Raw genomic sequence first — 25,100 nt, 5'->3', positions numbered from 1 at the left:
CTCACACCTAGTGAATGCTCACACCACTCTACGCGCTCGGCCGTCGACTCCGTCGAGCAGCATCGAGGTGGCATTCCTTGCGAGCTTAGGATGAAACTAGAGACAACAATTGTAGAACGAAGAAGAAAATGGTACTGGCTTACATTTTTCTTACAATACTGCGACATTTTGGTAGCTTTGCCATTTTGTTAACTTATTTTGTTAACTCTGGTCGCAGAGACCGCTGTGACACTTACGTTCGCTGCTCAACAGATAATTCAATTCATCAGTGCTGATCTGAGTTTCGTCTGCTAGATTCAACTTCTCCGATTGCGCCTAGAAGATCTAGTGATGACAATTTCTGTAGAGGCGAATACTTACCGCTTCTTTACCTAAATTACAGCTGTAGTCTTACACCCAGTTCACAAAGAATGACTACAAAGATGGACATTGTTCCACAATGACAAAGTGTAACTTCATTATTGGAACTATTCTTGCAACAATTTATTATTGCAACTATTCCAATGTATTTTGTGCGTGATCAGTAGTTGAAAAAATAAGAAATCATTGCCATGATGTGAACAATATTTTTCATAACAGAGGCGGATGAGATAAGACGGCGTCTCAGCAGGGCGTATGCATTATCCTCCAGGTACGCCTGGTATCACAATATTGTGTGGTACCGTCTGCTGTGAATCAACACACAGGCTAATGGGCGGGTGGCCTGCCGTCTATGGAGGCCACAATGACAACCTTTTCCACATTAAACTCCTTCGTACAGACTTCTGCACAAATCGAGAAAAAAAAACAAGTTTTTATGACAACAGTGCGCGAGAAGGCGCCTCATTATTCTTGGCATAAGTTCAGTACTGCATTCAGGCGATGAATAGAAATTTAGAGCAATTTTTAAAAAATGTATTGCATCTATCATGTTGTGCATGTTACGTCGCTTACTGGACCAAAGCTCACAATTTCTTACGGTACACTAAACGCCATGTGATTTTAATTTGAACGTCATATCTCATCTCTGAAAAACTTCCGCGCATTCCACAGCCAGTCATATCAGCAGTCTTGGTGACGTCGCGTTACGGCAGCATATCGTTAATGTCGTTCTGCCAATTGGCGGTTGAAAACGCGTCTGGCTGAGTCGCAGTGATTCTTTAAAACGTTGTAATAAATTACACGGTGTACGCCGTGAGCTAAAATTAGTTTGTAAATGGCCCTCAGGACATCGTCTACTGGCCCACAAGTTTGTATAAAATAGTCAAAACCGCTTCAATATCCTTTTATGTGCTGACAGAAAGCTGACGCAGTGAAGGAGGAAGGGAACAATCAGAGAAGGATGTACACGGACGCTGTGATTCTGTAACACGCGCGTAAACCAACTCGCCCACATCGCCGTTCCTTTGTAAACTGTTGAGCAGTGCAAATATTGTGCTGTCAATGTTTTTAAGATTAACTGAGCGCAGAAAGCTGCGTGAGAGCCCACCCACAATGTGCCCGCGTCTGTGTGCTCCCATTTACTTTTCCCGTTCTTGCACGCTGTTTCACGCGAACTAGAACTATACCAGGAAAAGCGTACGCTCAATGAAGCTATATGCTATATATATTTGCTACTGCATCAGAAACGCAGCATGATGATCGCAGCGCCATTCCTTCTTAAACAAATTGCAGTCGTATGTAGTAGCCAAACATAACGTGGTCTGGCAAGGGCCAGGTTCAATGACCCGCATTCAGCGGGATGCTGGTCAGTTTGCGTCGATCGGGCAGACAGAAAAGGAAGTCCGCTGGAGGCTTCTTCTTCCCCCTTTGCCGGCGGCGATTATTGTCGACGGGATCACGTTGCGACCCGGCAACGCACTCTGGTAGCGAGCAAACATTTCGGGGTCCGCGGGGCCATAGCCATCCTCAGGCTCCATCGCTACGTATATATCCTGGGAACAAAGAAGACGGATCGATAACGATGTGGAGAGAGAGATAGAGAAGGGTAAACAGAAGCAGTATAGAGCAAAAACTTTAGAGCAGCGTCTATGGCGTTAAGAACAAGGGAAGATCTGTTATCCTGTATTCGCACTCATGTACCCATAGTAGAAGAGGTAGAAAAACAATCAGTTTCACCACAAGGGCGGAGCAGTGAACGCAATAGAAATACATTGCAATGTCATAGGAAGTAAGGATGCTTCATGAAGAGATGCTGTTTTCGCACAGTCTCTTTGCATTTAGAAGATATCACGTAGAAGGCAATGCGAGCCGGCCCGTATGCCGATGCCTGCCGTGATAGCGCGCGTGGCAGTGATCACAACCTTCTCTATCTCTATCTCTTCTCTATCTCTTCATCTACTTTCTTCCATTCTTTTTATCCCTTCTCCCCCACCTCTACAAGGCACTTGACCATTTCGCAAACGCGCTGACAGAAGTTAGTGCCTTTATGTATGTATGTATGTATGTATGTATGTATGTATGTATGTATGTATGTATGTATGTATGTATGTATGTATGTATGTATGTATGTATGTATGTATGTATGTATAACACCTAATAGACAAAATTGAAAGCATTCAGAAATTAGCTGCATGGGTCATCTACTCTAATTATTCGCGGCATTCAGGCGTCACAGACCTAATTAATAGAAATATCTTCAGCCACTTTCAAACGAATAATAATTTCGAAGTTAAAGTTTCTATACTTGCTCTATCACGGTCATTTTAAGATACCGTGCAATCTGTACTTACACGACTCATTTAAACACTCACTCAGGACAAACCATAATAAGGTCATCTTTCAACCTGCTAGCCGTGTCAATAAACATAAGTATTCTTTATTCCCAATGGCCATTAGTTTTTGGAATAGGCTGCCAGTCAATGCTGTGAAATGTTCTACGCTGGAATCTTTTGTCAACTGTCTAGAAGAGATTGATTTTTCTAAAAATGTATACATGTGAGTCATGAAGTATCCTATGCGTATCAATACTTTCTTTTTTTCTTGTGGAGCGTTATTATGTCTCATGTTACCTCTATGTATCCACTCCTGCATAGGCCCGATTAGGGCCTGCAGTATGTACAAATAAATAAATAAAATAAATGTATGTACGCATGTATGTATGTATGTCCGCTTGTTCGTCCATCTGTCTGTCTGCTGTCTGTCCGTCCACATGTACATCTAGTGATAAGTACTGCCATGTCACATCTTTTCATCATACACTCATCGTATCGAAAGACCGCCCCATCCAGCGGACATTCCTAAGGACTAAGGGCCGTTCCACGCGCTACCCGCACAGCCGCAACGCAGGTGCCGGGACCCCGGCCGCACGCAAAGGGGAGACGCTCATTCAGCCTCCGCTTGGGTACGGCAGGTGTGCGGGCACGTGCGTTGCGGCTGTTCGGCTTGCACATGGAACGGCCCTAAAATGAGAGGTGGCTACTATACGTACATACAGGAGACGCACTACTCACGCCTTAAGGAGCTTCGCCCCTAAAAACGACAGTCAGAGCAAAAGCTGGTATTTCTAATACCCCTGTCACACGGCCACCACCAAACTCCGTTGAACACCGTCAACGTAAATCTTTCCTACGGGGTTCGACGGAGAAGGAGTTGTGGCAGTATCACACGGCAATGGCAAGGTTGCAACAGTTGCCGCAAGGGGGCTCAGTGGCGCTGTTTGATTTTCGGAAAAGCATTCTAACTTCATCTCTATTGATTTTTTTGTGAATCCTTGTTGTGCGGTTTTTACAAAAAAGCACCATTAAGTAAGTATGCGACTAACAAACCATTAAAAATAATTTCAAATAAAAACGCATTTGCTAAATGTAGCAATGAATAGACGCGTGTAGCAATGAATATGACGCGTAAATGAAATCGACTTCCATCCAATGTAATTGATTGTAATACACTAAATTCTTTTGCTAAAGCATTGTCAGATTATCTGTAATTTTTTCGGTATCTTTGTCGTCACTCCGCTTTCCTAGTATCGCGACATCTGCAACTGATATGTGATTGTGAAACAATAATGTCGTTCTGATTTTTTGTTGTTGTTGTTGTTGAGTGTCATTTCCTTAGATCCCCCACAGCATGTACCCTGTTGTTGTTCTTTATCGAATCTCGCTTTATAACTACGCGTTCTAAGAGAACCCAACCTCACCTCGAACGCTAAAGTGCTTCACCTTCTCCTTATTTCGTTTTTGCACTTTCGGTAGTTACTGAGAGGCGGCTTCTTTTCCGTCGCTGTCATCCAATAAATCATCTCCGCCTCTCTGACTTGTCGCTTAAAGCTCCTTTTTGCCATATCGCCCACACTGTGAGCCGTATATTTACTGGTGAGCCTCCTAGTTTGTTTTTTCTGCCTGTTCTGTCCACGCTCTTCCCTCTCTTCAAGTCTGAGCTTCCCTTACTTCAAAGCTTGTCCATTCCATATCTTACTCTACAGCCTCATTTGTCGTCTCCCGTGAGCGCTCAACGTGAGGCGTCCTACAGTCATTTGATTGCCATCCATTCCTGATTGCACTTCTGACTTCATGCGCACCACTGAGTTCCCAAATGTAAGCACTGGAACCATTGCGCCTTACCACAAACCTCGAAGCTCTTCGTACCCATTGTACCTCCAACGCTCTGTGCTTCATGATTGCGGCATTGCTCCTTCTCGTTGCTGCCATTTTTTTTTCTGTACGTCCATATATCTATCTCGCTCAATTACCCATACTCCGATGTAGCTGTACTCACTCACCCTCGGTATTTCTTAGCCCTGTACCGAGACCGTCTGGTCTCATGCAGGGCCACTTGGACGGTGATTACGCGACGCACATTGTGCGGTGCGTGAAATAAACACTGTGTTAAAGCCACGCCAAACATGTAGGTCACCATATTAAGAAACACAAACAAGTAACCAATAAGTGAGAAAGGCTTCGATACGGGTGCAGCCTGCTGCTAAACATACAGGCCGCACGTTTCAGCTTCACTGCTTAGCCACGTCTTCAAAGTGCTTAGCCGGTTATTTTCTTCATGTTTCTCCCACTTTTAGTCATCATTGTACTCTTCTCTCCTCTACCCGCTTCTCTTCACCTTTTCTTTGGCCTTAATTGCCTGCAACGACTTACATGAACGCCAACAAGAGCGAAGCACCACGCTTTGTAGAAGACACGGAAATCAGTATTGACATACCACGAGCTGGTGTGCAAGGCCTACCTGTACGTTACAATTATACAGCTTTTCGCACCAACGCATGCACACAAAGGGTGTTCAGTGTAACAGCTAAGCTCTTAATAAGAAAATGTGGAAAATCACTGACGAATACTTTGACACTTTGGAAAAAAACAACTATTGTTAAGGGTAATTAACATCTCGCCCTGATGGTTGAGGTACTAGACTGCTGTCCCGCAGGACGCGCGGTCGAATCCCGACCGAGGTGCGGCGAGCTGGCAGAGACCCGTGTACTTAGATTTAAAGGGTTACTGACACAAAAATGTTGGCCTCGTGTTTTTTTTTTACTGCAATAAGTTGCTGAAGGCCTGTTGGTCATAACACAGAACATCGTTTGCTGCAGCACACGACTGATGTAGGAGGACCACCATTCTAGTAGATCTAGGAGGACCACCCCATCCCCCCTTTAATTCATGGGTAAGGGCGGGAAACTTTTTAGCTGTTGATGAAATGCTTCAGTTCCGATAGTATTACGATAATTGTGAAACTTCATTCGGAATCGCCAGCATTTGCTTTCAGCGCCATGCCTTTAGTATTTCTAGCTTTTCGTACAATGCAGGACGTATTTTTCTCGTTGTACATGCACCTGAGAAGGTCACCAAGCATGTTTCCTGTACTCTCTAAAAAATGTTGAGTAAAAAGGGTGTGTTTTTGTCCAACAACAATAATCGTCATCAGGCTTGCGTGCGCTTTCATTCTTGAAAACTCTGCGCTGGCCACTTTCCTATCGAAAATGCAATGTAACCCTGATAATGGGCATGTCGATCGTGACCGGAATGTACCGGGTGCGGGGCGATAGCGCAAGGATGGAACGCAACATGTGACGATTATTGTTGTGGGACAAAAAGACACCCTTTTTACTCGCTCTTTCTTTAGAATGTAGAACAGCACAAATCACACCGCAAGAGTGATACCTACACATGGTACTTCAGTTTCTTTGAAAAACGCATGCTTGCTATATTTCCCGGGATTGTGTGTGTCCTGCAGGACAATACATAAGTTGTATGTGGGAAGTTAAATACTCGCTGCTAGCCATTCACTTCGGAGGGGTCCAGTTAAGCTCCGTGTCTTTGTTCGCCATGTACCTGGCAGTTATAATATTGTTACGGTGCATCATCGACAGGAGCAAGCGTGGCACTTTGCGAAGATGAAGAAGACGCCTGTGCGTTAGGCGCTTGCGTGAGAGGCAACTCAGCCATCTTGTTCGGCTGCCGATTCTCGGTGGACGCTATCCTATAAGCCTAGAGCTCGCCCCGTCACATTTGGTGGACGTGCTGGGTAACCGCCTCACAACGGAACTTCGCAGCGGTCGTCGTTTGAAGGGTCATTCCACAACGATGACGGAAAGTACGGCGTCTGCATCTGCTCCTGGTGTTCCTGCGGCCGGAGATGATGCGGTAAATGATGCGGTAACTACATCTCCTTCTGCGACCACAACCTTCGTGCTCAAAGCCCCGCGGAATCCTGGCACATTTAGCGGTTCCGGTCATCCAGATGAAGTTGACGTTGAAGATTGGCTGGCAAAGTACGAACGTGTGAGTACTCGATACCGATGGGGCCCAACTCTTATGCTGGCGAACCTGTTATTCTATCTTAGGGGAACCGCCAAATCGTGGTATGAAAACCATGAAACAGAACTTGGGAGTTGGACAGTGTGCAGGAAGAAAATGTTGGACCTGTTCGGAAAGCCGATTGGAAGAAAAATGGCCACGAACAAAATGCTCGCGTCTCGGGCGCAGACCTCGACTGAGTCTTACGTCTCCTATATAGAAGATGTGTTATCATTGTGTCGCAAAGTCAATGCTGAGATGCCGGAGGCTTACAAGGTCGGACATATTCTTAAGAGGATTGCGGATGACGCATTCAACCTTCTAATCTGCAAAAATTATTCTACAGTGGACGCCATTATAAAAAATGTCGGCGCTTTGAGCAAGCGAAGAGCCGGCGGATTAACAGCGTGTTTACCCGCCTTCCGAATACGGCTGCTACGTCGTTGTCACACCTGTCCCGTTTATTAGGGAGGCGATCGCCGGGCTAATTCCAAGAGCCGAAGTATCGGCCCCCCGAACCGCACCACGAAAGCGTGGACAATTTAGAAGTGGTCCTTATTGGTGCGCCAGCGGACGCCGGCTGTGGCCCAAAGAACAAGACAGAGCCGAGAGTTGATAAACAAACAAAATTATATTCTCATTAACGGCAGATCAAAAACAATACACACGTATGCACACTCCACAATAGTTACATACAATACGTCACCAAACAGACAATGTACTACACAGTACAATCAACCACACTTGAAACAACGGACACAGACAACAATACGCACTACGATGCAGTCACATGCATTGAACAACCAAGACACTTAAGGACTAAAGAGATAGAAAACCTATTCAGTCCAAAGTCCTTGGAACAAAAGTCTGAATGATACTCTTCCGAGAATCACTCACTCAAAGTCCAGCGTTGTTGTCGTTCCGCAGCTCTCTGAAGTTTCTCTTCCAGGAAACCTCCCGTCTTCAATTGGCCACTCTTCAAACTTCAACTTCTTCGCCGGAACACATCGGCTTCACACACGCAGCTGTTGCCCGCGTCTTCGCTCGATAGCGGTAAACCCACGCTCTTGCCTGTAGCTCGAGCCGTCCCTACGGACCAAAAACTTCGCCGACTACACGGCGGAATTCCTACGCGCTCTGGCGTTAACTTCCGTCACCTCCTGCTTTCTCGTCTCGGCCGCTCGATTAAATACCTTCCGCGCCACTTTCCAGAATTTTCTCGTCCCTTCGTCGGCGCGATACGCAGCGAAGGCTGGAGAGAGGCGAGACGGTTTGTCAGCCCTCCGCGTCGGGTGACTCAGCTCGGCGTAGCCACGCCTCCTTCGTTCTGGAAATTTCTAGCGCTTGCCCGGCCGCCGCTGTGGGGTGAGGAGGTTCGTCTGCGAAGCCGTGCTTCTGCGGGGAGAGCGCGCGCCCGGGAGCCTTGGATGTTTGCTTTCTTTTTTTTTTTCTTTTTACCTCGCGGCGTTTCTACCGCCCGTTGTCGCAAGGATTTGGCGGCGCGCTCTCTTTTTAGCGCTCGTTCTGTGACACTGCCCCCCACTTTAAGAATATTATCTCATAATATTCAAAACCACACAAACGAGCGCGAACAGTCACCACACATTCTCACAGACTGTAACACAATCCGTCGCTCGTGACACGTCACATTCACAATATATCACGCAATACAATTGTACATTGTAATTCAATTAAACAACACGTGAAAACACAACCACAAGCACATGGGTACAACACTCCACCACACATTCCCAATAATACAAATGTACAAAGTTCTCTCAGTACAACAAAGGTACAATACTATACATCACATCACAGCACAACACTTCGACACTTGTGACACAGGATAACACAACGTTAACACAACATATGGCACTCAACACTGCCAAACACATTCTGATTCGACCTCAGCACTTATCCTGAATACTTCGAACAGCGCTTGCGCCCCTTTTTGCGGTGCTCGCTCGATCTCTTCTTGTGCTTCCACGTTCTTTTCCGGCGAACCCTTTCCAACGACGATATCTGAGGCGTCGTCTCAGCCATCGTTGTTTCTTCCGACACCGTTAACGCGTCATTACCTTCGACGGGTCCTGTCTGTTTATTTACCCGCTTGATAATGCCTCTACCTTTTGCCCGGCTGGCCAACTCCGTCTCCTTTACACTGTCAGTCGGTTGAGGTCGTGCCGACGTACGTCCGGTTGCTCGGCCCGTGAACTGATTCGACACGATCGTCTTCTCCTTCGCTGTCTCTTGCGCCGCAGCTTCACCTTGGGCTCTAGTGAGCTCCGTCACGGGATGTTCCTCCACTGTATCTCGCGGCCGCTGTGTTGGCGAGGGCTCTATCTTCGGGTCTTCTCCCAAACATTCTGGATCACTTGGCCCTCGCGCCCCGCCGATGTTTCCGATGACAAGGTCATACAGGGGGGTCGTCATGCATAACGCAGTAACCTTCCCGCTGAAGTACGGGGTTTCAACCTCGATTTCTGCTTCGGGAAGCATCCGGACCGTACGGTCAATTAGGCAAACCGGTTTTGTTCTGCCTGTCAACTCTCTTTCCCGTACCAAATTTCTCCTCACGATAACCGTGGAGCTACCGGTGTCTCTTAGAACCGTAATCTTCTTGCCTGCAATCTTTCCAGGAAGCGTTGGCATTCCCTTCGTAACACCGGTTGGCTGTTTTGACATTACAGCACCCACAATAGGAATTTTCTCCCCATTCTTCAACTCTACGAATCCATCAGTGACGGCATTATTATCAGATTTCGGTGCCGCTTGCACACAAGATACCTGGTGAGTTTGACTCACTCCGTTCCGACAAGCGTCTGCTTTGTGCCCAGTCTGACCACACTTAAAACATTTTACAACCGTAGGGCTCGTAAAGATCATTCGACAGTTTTTCGCGCGATGACCCACTCGGTTGCACAGAAAACATCGCGGAATGCTCTCTGGTGCACGCTTCTTTTCTTCAGGAGCCAATTTCTTCGACTCATCGGGACACTCCTTCTTGACCTTGGCCAAATTAGTTCCTCCTTGCGCTTCTAAGAATTGATCAGCCAATTCAAGCATTCCTTCAAATGACTCCGCCTTCCTCTCTTTCAAATACAGCGACAGGCTTGGGTGGCAACTAGTAAGAAATTGTTCTCTAATTAGGAGCTCTCTAAGCTCATCGTACTCCTGCGCTGTCCCTGAAAGTTCAATCCATCTGTCGAAATAATGGCAAAGTCGGGCGGCATACTGCGTAGCCGTCTCACCATCAGCTGGCTTTCCTGTCCGAAATCTGTCCCGGAATCCTTCCACGGTAAATCTAAATCGCTTCAACAAAGCAGCTTTCACCTTTGCATAGTTGGCTGCATCGGTCGGCGTCAGCCTACCGTACACACTGAGCGCTTCACCACTCAAGCAGGTACTCAAAGCAGTTGCCCATTGCTGTTCCGGCCAATTCTGGCTCTTCGCAATCGTCTCAAATCTGTGGAGGTACGCGTCTAGGTCGTCCTTCCTTTCATCAAACGCTACGAGCAGCTTGCTTGGGTTCAAGCGGAAGCCGTGATCTTCCCGTTCGCTGCTTTCAACTCTAGCTTGGACGGGAGTTTCACTTCGCTGTTGCAAACGGAGCCGCTCGAGTTCCATCTCGTGCTGCCGCTGCCGCTCCCTTTCCTCTCTTTCTTCTCTCGCCCTTTCGGCGGCCAACTTTTCTCTCTCCAGCTCCAACTTCAATTGCTGCTCTCTCTCTTCCTTCAGCTGTCGCTCTTTTGCCTCTCTTTCTTCTTTCAGCTGTCGCTCCTTTGCTTCTCTTTCTTCTCTCGCCCTTTCAGCTGCCAACTTTTCTCTCTCCAATTCCAACTTCAATTGTTGCTCTCTTTCTTCCTTCGCTCTCTCCGCTGCCAACCTCTCTCGTTCCAACTCAGCTGCTTTTTCTTCCTTGGCCCTCTCAGCTGCCAACCTCTCTCGTTCTAACTCAGCGGCTTTTTCTTCCTTGGCTCTCTCCGCTGCCAACCTCTCTCTCTCCACCGCCTCTTTCTCCTTCTGGCTTACCCACTTCCGTAGTTCGGCGCCAGAAAGACCCATCTTCTCACCAAGAGCTACTAACTTTTCGAGATCCATTGTGTCTCGCAAATAAAGTCTTGCCGCGTGCAAAAAGTATCTGCCTAAATCAGTCTATCGGAACACTCCCCTGCACTCGTTAACGAGAACACTGAACAACACACAAAATCGTTCCGATAGCACTATCAACAACTCGAGGCTCTTTCTTACTACTTTGGACACACTGTGCACCAAAAGGTCCTGTCGCGGACGCCAGATTAATTGTCACACCTGTCCCGTTTATTAGGGAGGCGATCGCCGGGCTAATTCCAAGAGCCGAAGTATCGGCCCCCCGAACCGCACCACGAAAGCGTGGACAATTTAGAAGTGGTCCTTATTGGTGCGCCAGCGGACGCCGGCTGTGGCCCAAAGAACAAGACAGAGCCGAGAGTTGATAAACAAACAAAATTATATTCTCATTAACGGCAGATCAAAAACAATACACACGTATGCACACTCCACAATAGTTACATACAATACGTCACCAAACAGACAATGTACTACACAGTACAATCAACCACACTTGAAACAACGGACACAGACAACAATACGCACTACGATGCAGTCACATGCATTGAACAACCAAGACACTTAAGGACTAAAGAGATAGAAAACCTATTCAGTCCAAAGTCCTTGGAACAAAAGTCTGAATGATACTCTTCCGAGAATCACTCACTCAAAGTCCAGCGTTGTTGTCGTTCCGCAGCTCTCTGAAGTTTCTCTTCCAGGAAACCTCCCGTCTTCAATTGGCCACTCTTCAAACTTCAACTTCTTCGCCGGAACACATCGGCTTCACACACGCAGCTGTTGCCCGCGTCTTCGCTCGATAGCGGTAAACCCACGCTCTTGCCTGTAGCTCGAGCCGTCCCTACGGACCAAAAACTTCGCCGACTACACGGCGGAATTCCTACGCGCTCTGGCGTTAACTTCCGTCACCTCCTGCTTTCTCGTCTCGGCCGCTCGATTAAATACCTTCCGCGCCACTTTCCAGAATTTTCTCGTCCCTTCGTCGGCGCGATACGCAGCGAAGGCTGGAGAGAGGCGAGACGGTTTGTCAGCCCTCCGCGTCGGGTGACTCAGCTCGGCGTAGCCACGCCTCCTTCGTTCTGGAAATTTCTAGCGCTTGCCCGGCCGCCGCTGTGGGGTGAGGAGGTTCGTCTGCGAAGCCGTGCTTCTGCGGGGAGAGCGCGCGCCCGGGAGCCTTGGATGTTTGCTTTCTTTTTTTTTTTCTTTTTACCTCGCGGCGTTTCTACCGCCCGTTGTCGCAAGGATTTGGCGGCGCGCTCTCTTTTTAGCGCTCGTTCTGTGACAGTCGTCTTGCGAAGACCGTGCAAGAACACAGCCGCCACCTCTAGATTAATCGGATCAGGTGACCTGAATTGTACGGCGCGAACTTGAAGCCATTGCCTCTGCTCGGGCTCACACCGCTGCAAGTAACACGGCCCCACTCACTGCTAACATGGTTCAAGCCATCGTCCGCCAAAAACTCGCCATCATAGGTATACCCTCGGTGTGCGCTTTGCCCAGCCCGCAGCGAGCTCCATGGCGTCCACCCTCGTCCTATCACGAGCAGCAGTTTACGGCCCGATCTCGCGACGCTGCTGCGTGGAGAACCGTCGACAATCGACCAATTTGTTTTCATTGCCACCGTATCGGTCATGTCATCCGTTACTGCAATTACCGCTGGTCCTCGCCACCTCGGACTTCGTCTGAACCTCACTACCGACAGGACAGCACCCGCTTCGCATCTGGCGCGCAGTATTCTCCGCCAAACAACTACAGAAGGTTCAACAGCCGATCACCGTCACCGCATGGTCGTCAATCGCGTTCGCCTCCAGGACGTCGCCAGTCGTCTCGCCCACCGCAGACTCGCAGGCCGTCGTCCCCATTCAACCCCGCTCCTGCCTACCCGGAAAACTAAACAGTGCAGCCCCCGGAGGTGACGCTGCATTTTCGACTCCCTCCACAAATCCTCTCTTGACGCTTCCGACGAGACAAAGTTTGTTAGACGTTGACGTTGACGGTGTGGTTATTTCTGCCCTTATAGATACTGGAGCGCACACTTCTGTAATGAGCGCGAACCTTCGCCGACGCCTACATAAAGTGCTCACGCCTGCCGCTTCCCGCACACTTCGTGTAGCTGATGGGAGGACCCCTGACGTTCAAGGGATGTGCACGGCTCGTGTGTCTATTGCCGGTCATCCTACATTAGCTCAGTTTGCCGTCATTGAAATGTGTCCTCATGACCTAATACTTGGTTTGGACTTCCTGTCACGTCATTCTGTGCTCATTGATTGTGCCACTGGTGCTCTTCAGCTTGAACTGCCACAGCTTGCCGATTTTCCAGCTGATTATTCCCCCATTTATGCTCTCGTCACCACGTTCGCTTGCCTCCGCAAGCTGCTACATATGTCACTTTGTCGTGCTCACGTCATGTGCCCGATGGTGACTACCTCGTCACTCCTATAGTCGACGTACTGATGGCCCGAGACGTCGCCATTGTTCACACTGTTGTCGCCGTCGCTAATAATACAGTGGTTATACCACTACTCAACGTAAGTCTCTTGACTCAAGTTATTCCGCAAGACATGTATTTGGCCACCCTATCTCCGCTTGACAGCTGCAACGTTACTGGTTTGGACACTGATACTACATCCCCCTGTCTTGGCCGCGATTACACTCTGCCTGCCGATGACATTAACAAGATGATTCCAGCCTCCGTCGTCTGCTAACATCATATAGAGACATTTTCGACTTTGACCACCGCCCTCTCAGCCAAACAACTGCAGTGACTCACCGGATCAACACTGGTGATGCCAGTCCTATACGGCGGCGTCCATATCGCGTATCTCACAAGGAACGCCAAGTAATTCAAAATGAAGTGGACAAAATGATTACTAAAGACGTAATAGAACCATCATCTAGCCCATGGGCCTCCCTAGTCGTGCTCGTTGAGAAGAAGGATGGCAGCTGGCGCTTTTGCGTGGACTATCGCCATATAAACAAAGTGACCCACAAAGATGTCTACCCTTTGTCTCGGATTGATGGCGCCCTTGATTGCCTCCATGGTGCCCAATACTTTTCGTCTATCGACCATAGGTCCGGCTATTGGCAAATTGCCGTCGACCCCATGGATCGTGAAAAAACCGCTTTCGTTACGCCCGACGGCCTCTACCACTTCAAAGTCATGCCGTTTGGACTATTGTTATGCCAGCGAGTCCTCGTCAAACGACCGTGCCTCTGAAAAAGGCAATCTGGGTCAAGGCCAGCCCGCAGTCTGCCTGGCGCGAGCACCTCGACGGCGTGAACACGCGCGGCGCTCCTCTGGCCCACGTGCAGTGAGTCAGTTGCGCACGTGACAGCGAGCCGGCGTTCTCGTGCCTGGTGGTCTGACGCATGGCGCGGCGACCCCCATTGGCGGAATCTGCCCGGACGACCAGCGGCGCTTCTGATTGGACATTTTGGTTGGACCCGGTGTAAATAAAAGAAGCCCTGCGGCGCGTCGCGATCGGCGGTCCTATGTGAGAGGCGTCCCCGTGTCGGAGTGCCGACATGTGTGTGAGTCAGCGGTCTTAGGCGAAAGGCTGAACTATGTGTTAGAGAGAAGAGCTCGGCTCTTCGAGTCTCTGTCGGCCCCAGTGCCGAAATTGTAACGCCTCTGTATATATGCTGTACATAAACCTTGTTTGACTCACCGTCGTCTCGTCCGCTCGTCTGATCAGCTCTGCGCAGAAGCAGTCGCGAGCTGAGAAACATACGCTACCAAACGGCTGGTGACCTTCCCGGCGGAGTCGGAAGCAGTGGCGCCTTCGGCACCGTGTTGGCGTCGCCGTCTTTCGCAACAGTGGTGGCAGCGGTGGGATCGGTCCGTCGTTTCGCAACAGTGGTTGGCAGCTGCGGGATCGGCCGGCGTCAGCGACATCGATGCGGTGAGTGCCTGATGTTTTCCCCTCAGTTCACCAGACTACTCTAGCTCAGGTTGTAGTAGTTTAGAGAAAGGGCTGTGTGAAGCATTGAAGTGAGCTTTGATCGTTTCAAGCCAAGTTGAAGTGCTTTGAAACCAAAGTTAATGCGGAGGTGGTAAACACGGGAGTGTGAAAAATTGCTTGCGCGTCTTGCTAGTAGGCTTATAGTGGGTACGGCAAGTAGATTCTTAACAGGGGCAAACAGCAAGAGGCTAGTGTGAACGATGGAGAACCTTAAAGTGAAGGAACTCATCGAAATTTGTGAGGAACTCGGCATTACTTTGGGCCGTGCGAAACGAAAGCAAGCGATCCTTGATATCATGAAGGATGAGGGAGTGTCGGCTGAGGAAGTCGATGAGGCCTGGGCGGATATCAAAGCACGCCGTGAGGAGGCTGAAAGGCGAGAAGTAGAAGCTCGCGAACGTGAACAAGTTGAAAGGCGCGAACGTCGCGAGCGCGAGGAGGCCGAGAGACAAGAGCGCCTAGAGTTGAAACGATTAGAATTGGCAATCCTACAGTGTTCGCAGGCGCCTAGCGTAGCTTCTCCAACAGTTCAGGTCAGCGGTTTTAGAATTCGGGACCAACTGCCACCGTTCGTAGTAGGCGAGGACATGGCGAAGTATCTCGTCAAGTTTGAACACGTCTGTGAGCGAAACGCTTTGGAGCGGTGTCTTTGGGCGCGGAACCTGTTAGCTCTTCTTCCCGGCGAAGTGTCCGACGCGATAACTTGCTTGTCGAGGGAAGCGTTTGAGAGCTATGACGAGGTTAAGGAAGTGCTCTTAAGACGTTATAAATTGTCACCCGAGGCTTTCAGGCAAAGGTTCCGGTATGCTAAAAAGGGGAATGAGTCACACGTTGACTTCGCGTTTCGTCTTAAAGCCGATTTGATCGAATGGCTCAAGGGCGAAGGTGTTTATGACGACCGCGATAAAGTGGTGGAATGCGTTGCATTGGAGCAATTCTACCGCTGCATCGAGGAGGATGTTAAACTTTGGCTGCAGGACAAACTTGGTGAAGTACAGTTAAACAAGGCAGCAGAGTTAGCTGAGGAGTATTATACTCGCCGAAAGTTGCATAGCAGGGCAGTGCGCGTTGAAAAGGATGAAAGAAAAGAGGGCTTTTCAAAGAAACCTGATCAACGGAGACCCGCTCCGCATCATAATTTCAAGAAGGACCCGTCTCTTACGAAGGACAGTGTAGGGGAAGGGCAAACAGAAGCGGAGAAATCGAGTGAGGTTTCTACCACACAGGCATTAGAACCGGAAAACAAACGGAAGCCGCTAATCTGCTGGAACTGTGAAAAGGAAGGGCACATCGCGAGAAACTGTCAGGAAAAGTTTGCCTTCGCAACGATCCGAGAATCAGAAAAAAACATTCGGTTGTTGGAGCCGTATCTCCAAGAAATTAGGGTCAATGAGAAAACGTGCCGAGCACTTAGAGACTCAGCGGCAACCATGGACGTTGTCCATCCTTCATTGGTGTCTCCGGATGACTTCACAGGAGAATGCGCGTGGATCAGGCAAGTCGCCGAGGAGCAGAGTGTTCGCTTACCAATCGCCACCGTTGTCATTGAAGGCCCGTTCGGTAAGCTTTGCACCGAAGCGGCTGTGTCTGCCGCGCTGAATGGTCGTTTTTCTTATCTTTTCTCCAACAACTCGGAGCAGCTTCTCAAAGAGCAGGGCAAATCGTTCTTCCCCAACTTAGCGTGCATGGCTCCCACGCGATCGCAAGCGCGAAAGCTTTCGCGGAAGCTTGACTTGGTTCCATGCGGTGAACTCTCAAGTGACCTTGTCGGCGGGTCGACGGAACCCCAGAAAGGAAATTTTCCGCATGAGTCATGTGAGCAGTCACGCGAGCGGCCCGTCGCGGGAGCGGCCGGCGCGGTATGCGCTGGGGGAGACGACGTGGCGCCATTGAGTCAGAGCGAGAGGGTTGCAACGCTCTCGCCTGTAGCGGAAAGTTGGAGCGAGCTGCCGAGAGTTGATCGAGAGACGCTCATTCGAGGGCAGAGTGAGGATCTCTCGATTGAAGCGCTAGTGGAAAGCCAAATTGAAGCGCTCGTGGAAAGCCAGAAAAACGCGGCAAAAGTGCTGTCGAAGGAGCACTACGAGAAATCGGGGCAGAAGCGCGCTTTTGTAGTTGATAATCAGGCAATGCGGCTGCAGCCACCCAAAAGGAACAAGCTTGAGGTTGATTGGGAAGGGCCCGCCACAGTATTATCGAAGCCTTGCGATACAACTTATGAGGTGCAAGTAGGAAGGCGGCAGAACAAAATTTACAACTTGATGAAACCCAATGTTCAACATCAAGCGGTCGTAAATCAGCTGTTGAAGGCTTCAGAGGAAGAGGGAGCAGAAAATTTGAGTTCTAGTGAGGTGATAGAAGGGGGATCGAAAGTAATTTGGGAGCAGATAAACCTAGAGCCTAGCTTAAGTGAAGGAGGACCTGAGAAAGAGGACCTGAGAAAGATTGGTTCCGAGTTTGAAGACGTGTTTTCGGACCGCCCCGGAAACATGAGGGTGATCGAACACGATATCGAGCTAAGCGGTGAGGAGTCAATCAGTAGCAAGCCGTATCGTTGTTCCCCTGTGCAACGTCGCAAGTGTGAGCCGCTCTTGGTGCCGCATAGGTATCGTCGCCTAAAAGTGGCCAGTTACTGAAGTGGGGCATGTTGCTCCACAGCGCAACTTTGACGTTCGCTAAAGAAAAAAAAAAGAAAAGGTAAACGCTAATGCAGGTGCATTGAGCAGTGCGTTCCAGCTAGTAACTTCTCAACCCTTCGGTTTCTGGCTGGCGATTCGGGGCAAAATTTTGACCTCATCACGACCTGGGCTGAGCGCTCTCGTTCAGAGTGATCTCAAGGGGCCAACTTTATGTGGTATTCTAATTCGTTGCGGGGTTGTAATTGTGAAAAATTCAAGTTCTTACTTTAGGAGTCTTTTGTCCCACATGTGCCTCTTGATGTAGAGGGAACGAAATTCCGATAGACACGTAGATAGGTATTTGTTGTTCTATACTTTGTCTGGTGTTCTGTTGGGTGACCGAGGGCACTTGCTTGTGTCGTGTGTTGTCTGTTGTCGAACCGTTCTTAGCAAGTTGCAGAACCATCGACAAGTGCTGAACCTCAAGATGGTCAGAAGAGACGAGCGAAGTTGGCCAGCAAGTTGTGGCGACGAGCCAGTGGAGCTGGGATCCGTCGTCAAAAATGGGATGTGTTCCCGGAACAGTCTGGAGCTGTATTCTCCCCATGGCCCTGGAGGCGAACCTGGAGGGACCTGGCGAACGAGCGCACCCGACATCCGAGCCCCGTGGAAGCAGCTCGTCTTTCCGGTGCATTGTCTGGCGGCGGGGGTGCTGTTATGCCAGCGAGTCCTCGTCAAACGACCGTGCCTCTGAAAAAGGCAATCTGGGTCAAGGCCAGCCCGCAGTCTGCCTGGCGCGAGCACCTCGACGGCGTGAACACGCGCGGCGCTCCTCTGGCCCACGTGCAGTGAGTCAGTTGCGCACGTGACAGCGAGCCGGCGTTCTCGTGCCTGGTGGTCTGACGCATGGCGCGGCGACCCCCATTGGCGGAATCTGCCCGGACGACCAGCGGCGCTTCTGATTGGACATTTTGGTTGGACCCGGTGTAAATAAAAGAAGCCCTGCGGCGCGTCGCGATCGGCGGTCCTATGTGAGAGGCGTCCCCGTGTCGGAGTGCCGACATGTGTGTGAGTCAGCGGTCTTAGGCGAAAGGCTGAACTATGTGTTAGAGAGAAGAGCTCGGCTCTTCGAGTCTCTGTCGGCCCCAGTGCCGAAATTGTAACGCCTCTGTATATATGCTGTACATAAACCTTGTTTGACTCACCGTCGTCTCGTCCGCTCGTCTGATCAGCTCTGCGCAGAAGCAGTCGCGAGCTGAGAAACATACGCTACCAAACGGCTGGTGACCTTCCCGGCGGAGTCGGAAGCAGTGGCGCCTTCGGCACCGTGTTGGCGTCGCCGTCTTTCGCAACACTATGTAATGCGCCGGCAACTTTCGAGAGCATGATGGACTCCCTTCTCCGAGGATATAAGTGGTCCATCTGCTTATGTTACTTGGACGATGTCATCGTCTTTTCACCGACCTTTCACAGCCATATAACACGTCTGTCAGCCGTTCTGGATGTTTTTCGAAGAGCCGCTCTCCAGCTCAATTCTGCAAAATGCCATTTCGGACGTCGCCAAATCACCATACTCGGCCACATTGTCAGTGCCACTGGTGTTCAACCAGATCCCGAAAAGGTGCGAGCAGTACAATTTCCTGAACCTCCACCAAGGACGTCCGAAGTTTTGTAGGGCTATGTTCCTATTTTCGCCGATTTGTCCGCAACTTCGCCGACAGCACTCGACCGCTTACTGATCTCTTAAACAAGGACGTTCCCTTCGCATGGTGCGTAGAGCAAGCGGACGCTTTTTCGGCTCTTATCCATCTGCTGACTACGCCACCAATACTGGCCCATTTCGACCCTGCATCACCTACAGAGCTTCGGACCGATGCCAGTGGCCATGGAATTGGGGCGGTCCTTGGCCAACGAGAGCACGGGAAGGACCGCGTGATTGCTTACGCCAATCGTCTTCGTTCACCTGCCGAACGGAAGTTCTCCATCACTGAGCGTGAATGCCTAGCTTTAGTGTGGGCCGTGGCAAAATTCAGGCCTTACCTGTATGGCTGAACTTTTTCCGTTGTTACGGACTATCACGCTCTTTGTTGGCTCTCATCACTAAAGGACCCATCTGGACGTCTAGGTCGCTGGGCGCTCCATCTGCAAGAATACTCGTTCATGGTCCACTACAAGTCGGGACGCCTGCACACAGACGCAGACTGTCACGTTATCCGGTTGAAACGCCCGACTTGACAGACCTTGATTCAGACCCTTGCGTTCTCTCCATCCACGCTTAGGGTGATATCTCCACCGAACAACGACGTGACCCGTTGTTACTCTCCATCGTCGAGCGTCTGAACTCTGCTCCAACAGACCCTTCTGTTCGCCTGTTCGAGCTGCACGACAACATTCTGTACCGTCGAAGCTTCAACGCTGATGGCCCGGAATTGCTGCTCGTGCTTCCCCATCACTTGTGTGCCAGCGTTCTCGAACAACTACATGACGTACCTACAGCCGGTCACCTAGGCGTCTCTCGTACCTACGATCGTGTGCGACGTCGCTTTTTCTGGCCCGGAATGTATCGTTCTGTGGTTCGCTACGTCACTGATTGCGACCGCTGCCAACGCCGCAAGTGCCCGTCTGAGCTACCGTCTGGCCTCCTACAGCCCATTGACATACCGACGGAACCATTCTTCCGTGTTGGCCTTGACCTGTTGGGCCCGTTTTCTACGTCCACCTCCGGAAATAAATGGGTTGAAGTCGCCGCAGACTACGCCACACGCTTTGCCATCACAAAAGCACTGTCGACAAGCTGTTCCAATGACGTCGCTGACTTTCTCTTGTATGAAGTCAATATTCATCACGGCGCTCCGTGGCAGCTGCTTACTGATTGAGGAAGGTACTTCTTTTCACGTGTTGTGGATGACATTCTCCGCGCCTGCTACACTGAGCACAAGCTTACCACCGCTTATCATCCACAGACAAATGGATTGACCGAGCGTCTGAACCAAACGCTGACGCAGATGCTGTCAATGTACGTTTCGCCAGATCACCGTGACTGGGACAAAGCACTCCCCTTCGTCACGTTCGCGTACAATTCTTCACGGCACGACACAGCCAGTTATTCGCCGTTTTATTTGCTATTTGGCCGTCATCCAGCACTACCATTTGACACGCTCCTTCCTTCGGCTGCCCCTTTGTCTACTGAGTACGCCAGCGATGTCGTTTTTTGAGCCCAGTCAGCTTGCTCGTGATCGGCTGCACTTGTCGCAAGCTCACCAAAAAGACCGCTATGACAGTCGCCACCAAAGCGTGCACTTCTCGCCGGGGTCTCTGGTACTTCTCTGGACACCAAACCTCCAAGTCGGCTTATCAGAGAAGCTACTACCACACTACCATGGCCCCTACAAAGTGTTACGACAACTCAGTGACGTGAGCTACGAGATCGCACCACTAAACAATGCCTCTTCGACCCCCTCACTCCAGACAGATGCTGTACGCGTTTTCATACTCAAACCGTATCACCCTGCTCGTTCGTCGCCGCCGTACTAAGCACCGTGACGGCGCTTCCGCCGCAGGGGAGCAAGCGTGGCACAGGAGCAAGCATGGCACTTTGCGAAGATGAAGAAGACGCCTGTGCGTTAGGCGCTTGCGCGAGAGGCAACTCAGCCATCTTGTTCAGTTGCCGATTCTCGGTGGACGCTATCCTATAAGCCTAGATCTCGCCCCGTCACAATATAAACTGAACCGACTATAGACAAGTTGTTTAAGTAAAGGAAGTGCCGCTTTACAATACGCCTTTTACTCACGTGGCCGTTCTCCGCGAAGGTCCGCATAACCTGCGTGATGACGGCCACTATGCAGCAAAGGACGATGGCCAGTTGGATGACGCCAGTCCAGGCTGGGTAAACGTAGTCCAGCAGCCGGTTCCTCTGGGCGTTCACTGAGCCGAGGCAAATCGTCTGCGACAGACGAGGTGTCGCACTTAATAACGCCCTTCCATGTCAAAGAATTCGGGATCTTGATAAAAATATTGATAATGCCTAGCGCGCCAACAGCAATACATCTCCATATGCCTCAACGGGTCAAAGAGGTGGAATTCAAGCAGTGACCATTGCAACATAACTTGTATCACGACTGGTAATATAGATGTGCATTTGAAGGTGGATTCAATCAATAGATGTTCATGCGCCTGAAATATTTTGTGAAATATGAAAATTCGTACAATCGATAAAATATTTTGGGTCCTTAAAAATATAAAATTATGATGTATACCACTAACTCGCGCGCCTACACGCGTGAAAAGTCCGCGATGGCCGCAAGCAAACAAGGACCCCCCCCCCCCCCCTGTGCCGGTCACACGGGTGAAGTAGAAGGTCACGTGACAGTACGACAAGCTGCCGATATCCAAACACCAAGAAAATGAATGTAGTAATTGTGCGAGCATGCAGAGCAAGAAAGTTGCAAGGAGACTATCAGTGTCATCGGTCGCATGGACCATCAGATAACAAAAGCAACCCATGGAGCCCTTTTGAACGGCGGGAGCATTTAAAGGGGCAACGAGTCATAACCACCCAGAGGGCCATTTGCTATGCAAAAGTGCAACCAGCAGTGAATAAGTCCATTGTTTCGTGAATGGGAGTGGTGTGTATCTTCGTCAAATTGGAACTATGGTCATGACCAGAGCAGCAAGATGCTTTAACATCCCAGCGTTACAACACACTCACGAAGAAAAACCTTCTTGTGTCAAAATAAGAAATAAATCTGGATGTTTTTACTCGCTTGTATCCTGGAAAGCGTGGTTAAGTCGGGTTTAGTGCCACGCGAATTGATAGCATCTAGAGTCAGTCCACATCACTTCAATCTTTCTGTATTCCTTCCGCACTGTTTATAACACCTAAAAAAGGCGTGCGTGTGGTTCCCCGTTATTGCTCCCCACCTTTCCTCCGTTGGTCCAGCTAAAAAGAAAAAGAGGGGCATTCGCGCAACACCCCGCCAAGTCACAGTGAAAGCTCGAAGAGTGGTCTTTCGTGATTGCGTTGTAAACAATCTTGGTACGACCATTACAAGTACACATGCAAGATACCTGCTTCGTCTTAACAACTCCCATGAACCTTAAAGAAGAACAACCCGTTTTAACAACAAAACCCACATAATATGTTTACTAAAAAGGTAAAAAGACAAAAAAACCAAACGAAAACTATAAACCCTTAAAATTCATTACACGCAGTAAAACGCTAAAGCGACAATTAAATAAGCACGAGTCAATTACCTAAACCAAGCTATTTAGTTCGAACACGGGTGAGCGGCGGAGTAGTGAAATATATTAGTTTAGTCTCACCAACTCGTTGACGACTGGGCGACGCTTAAAGGGCCACTCACCAGGTCCCATACCGAATTTTAGTTAGACAGTGGAAGTTGTTGGGTGTTCGATGAGGAACGTTTTGCGACAAAAAAATTTCGAATCAGTTCATTACGAGCGGAGAAAAGAGGTTTTTTGAAGCGGCGCGAAACGAGGGTGTGAGGAGACGAGCTCGACACCCTTGCCGCTCCTCCGCGTAGCCTTCGCAAGCCAAACCTCTTTCCCATTCTCTCCGGCATCCGACCAAGAGGTGACGTTTGCATGACGTGCCCGAACAAGCCCAGCCCCCGTGCAGCGAGCGGCGTTGCTTTGTTGACCAGCATTATTTTGTGGTCTTCTGCCTCTTTCTGCGAGATTGTTTGGAAACGCTGGCTTAGACACGGTAGAGTAGATGAGCACAATGAGTGCGCGAAAGCGTAGGAGCGTTCAATGGCGGTCGTCAGCTCGATGCGCTGACCGCGGGAACCCGAACGCATGTGAAACGCTTGCACATTATAGCCCCGCATCTCGTAGCATTTCACGAAAAAAAAATGTAAGAAAAACGTGCATAATTTTTTATGGCGTCTCATTATTTATTTATTTCAAGTTTTATTCATATCTTAAAGCAACAAATACATAAACTACGCATGTTGTGGTAAATAATTTTTGTCATATCACGTGGTATACTGTTGACGACGTCAGAGCAGAGTCATCTACGTAGAGGACCAACGTGACCGCAGTGCTGTGTACGTAGGGCCATTCCTACGCCCACGTCATGCCCTCATTCTCTACGCGTGCGCCGGTAGAGGGGAAGGCGAGCAGCTTTCATCTTGAAATTTGACCAATTTCCATGGCGCGTAGCGTTGCAAATTTTGACAGACGTGACCATGAACGCCTCGTCTACGCATTGCGCTTGTCAGCTCAAAATTGTCAAATCTGGTGAGTGGCCCTTCAACAAACCGAAACGCGGTGGCTCCGGCTTTAGGCGCGGACACGGGCTGACTGGTGGCGATGTGCGAACGCTGGCTGGCTGCGACGCGTCGAGAAACCAGCTTCAACCTGGCCCTGGCCAGGCAGCTGGACGTTCAGGTCAGACCCATAGCCCGGCGACTGTAGCTCACCTGTCGGCACCAATGTCCTCAGGCCCTGGGCATGAGTTCAGGACTGGATGGCTACGGTCCCTTCGAGCGAAAACGCGACGGAAGGAGGCTCCGGCCGGTTTATGTCTTCTAGGCTTGGGTACGACACCTGACGGCCCATCTTCAGCGCCCGGTCCGGTGACGACCTTCCGCTTAACACGTCCTTTCTGAACTCTTCTGGTTCTTCTCTCTCGCAGAATCTTCTGCTTCAGCTCCGGCCCACTCGTCTCGTTCGGATTGGAGATACTGCTGTTTCGGCGTGCCTAGCCATTGAGCCTTGAAATCTTTTTGTTTGCTGCCCATTGGTTATCGTTTATTTATTCGTGTGATAGCACCCGTCCTCGTGCACGCAACGTCTTCGTCGTCGCCGCTGTCGTCGTCGTCTCACAGCACCGCGCGAACACTCTGTCCTGTCATATGGTCCTGTCTTCTTCGTGACGCTCCCTTTTCAAAGGCGCGTACTTCAAACGCGCACTCCACTCATCACCACACCCGATACAATACACATCAGTATACCCGGCGACAACTTTCTGTGGCAGCACGGCCAAGGCTACGTGGGCGGAGCCAATGCACATGTGCTACTGCGCCAAGTAGTCCGACCGCTTCGACGGGTGTTTCGGTTTCGATTTCACCAGCGCAGTCCGCGTCTCGCAGTCCGCGTCGGCTCGCGTTTGCTCGCGTTTCGCTGCAGGAAACGCGAGTCACATCTTTGAGAACTCGAGAGCAATTTTTAATAATATTGTGACGTGATTTACTGACGCGTGGACCCAGGTTGCTGGGTGAATGATACATTCAATTATTCATGTAATGGTTACACAACTCATCATGCACGTACCGTTTTTGACACTGCGCTCGCTAACACCATTGAGCTCGCTGACTTTCCGACATGCGGCTCTCACAGACAGCTGCGGGTCGCTTTTCCTTACTTGCGCGTAAACGTTGTATGCCACCTTCTTGGCCTGTACGGACAGCTTTTGATTTGACAACGCCTGGTACGGCTGCGAAGCTGGTGGACTCGCGGCACGCGGCGGTGTTTCCTCCGTAAGCGACGTTGACGAGCTGTAACCGGTGGACGCCATCTTTGACAGTGAGGAATGCGGTGAGGTAAAAAGGCGACGGAAGCCAAAAAACCCCCAAAAAACCTGAGAGAGCGTGAAACGAAATTTTTTCTACTGCCCAACGTTTTTATTCACTAATTAAAAAATAAATCCGCGAAAAATGTAAGTGAC

The 25,100-nt window shown here is 49.9% G+C and overlaps 1 protein-coding gene across 1 annotated transcript; it reads right to left on the bottom strand.

Moving 5' to 3' along the window:
• Window positions 1-471: 471 nt before the first annotated feature.
• LOC142791432 (uncharacterized) lies at window positions 472-24,759 on the bottom strand. Its single transcript, XM_075885493.1, has 5 exons — window positions 24,750-24,759; window positions 23,736-23,853; window positions 22,331-22,349; window positions 21,201-21,353; window positions 472-1,913 (listed from the first exon to the last, which is right to left on the bottom strand). Exons 1-5 carry the CDS (start codon window positions 24,757-24,759, stop codon window positions 1,728-1,730), a joined length of 486 nt encoding a protein of 161 aa, XP_075741608.1. The 3' UTR covers window positions 472-1,727.
• Between the last annotated feature and the right edge of the window lie 341 nt (window positions 24,760-25,100).

The sequence above is a fragment of the Rhipicephalus microplus genome, chromosome 2, assembly GCF_043290135.1.
Source record: "Rhipicephalus microplus isolate Deutch F79 chromosome 2, USDA_Rmic, whole genome shotgun sequence".
In the NCBI taxonomy this organism is placed as follows: Eukaryota; Metazoa; Arthropoda; class Arachnida; order Ixodida; family Ixodidae; genus Rhipicephalus; species Rhipicephalus microplus.
Note: the sequence above shows the minus strand (reverse complement) of the source record. Positions and strands in the feature narration are given on the sequence as shown.

Bases quoted from the DNA above. Each gene is read 5' to 3' on its own strand.
- LOC142791432 (XM_075885493.1), bottom strand. The intron at 1,914-21,200 runs GTGAGTAAAAGG...CTTTGTTCCCAG, and splicing joins CCTTCGCGGAGAACGGCCAC to GATATATACGTAGCGATGGA.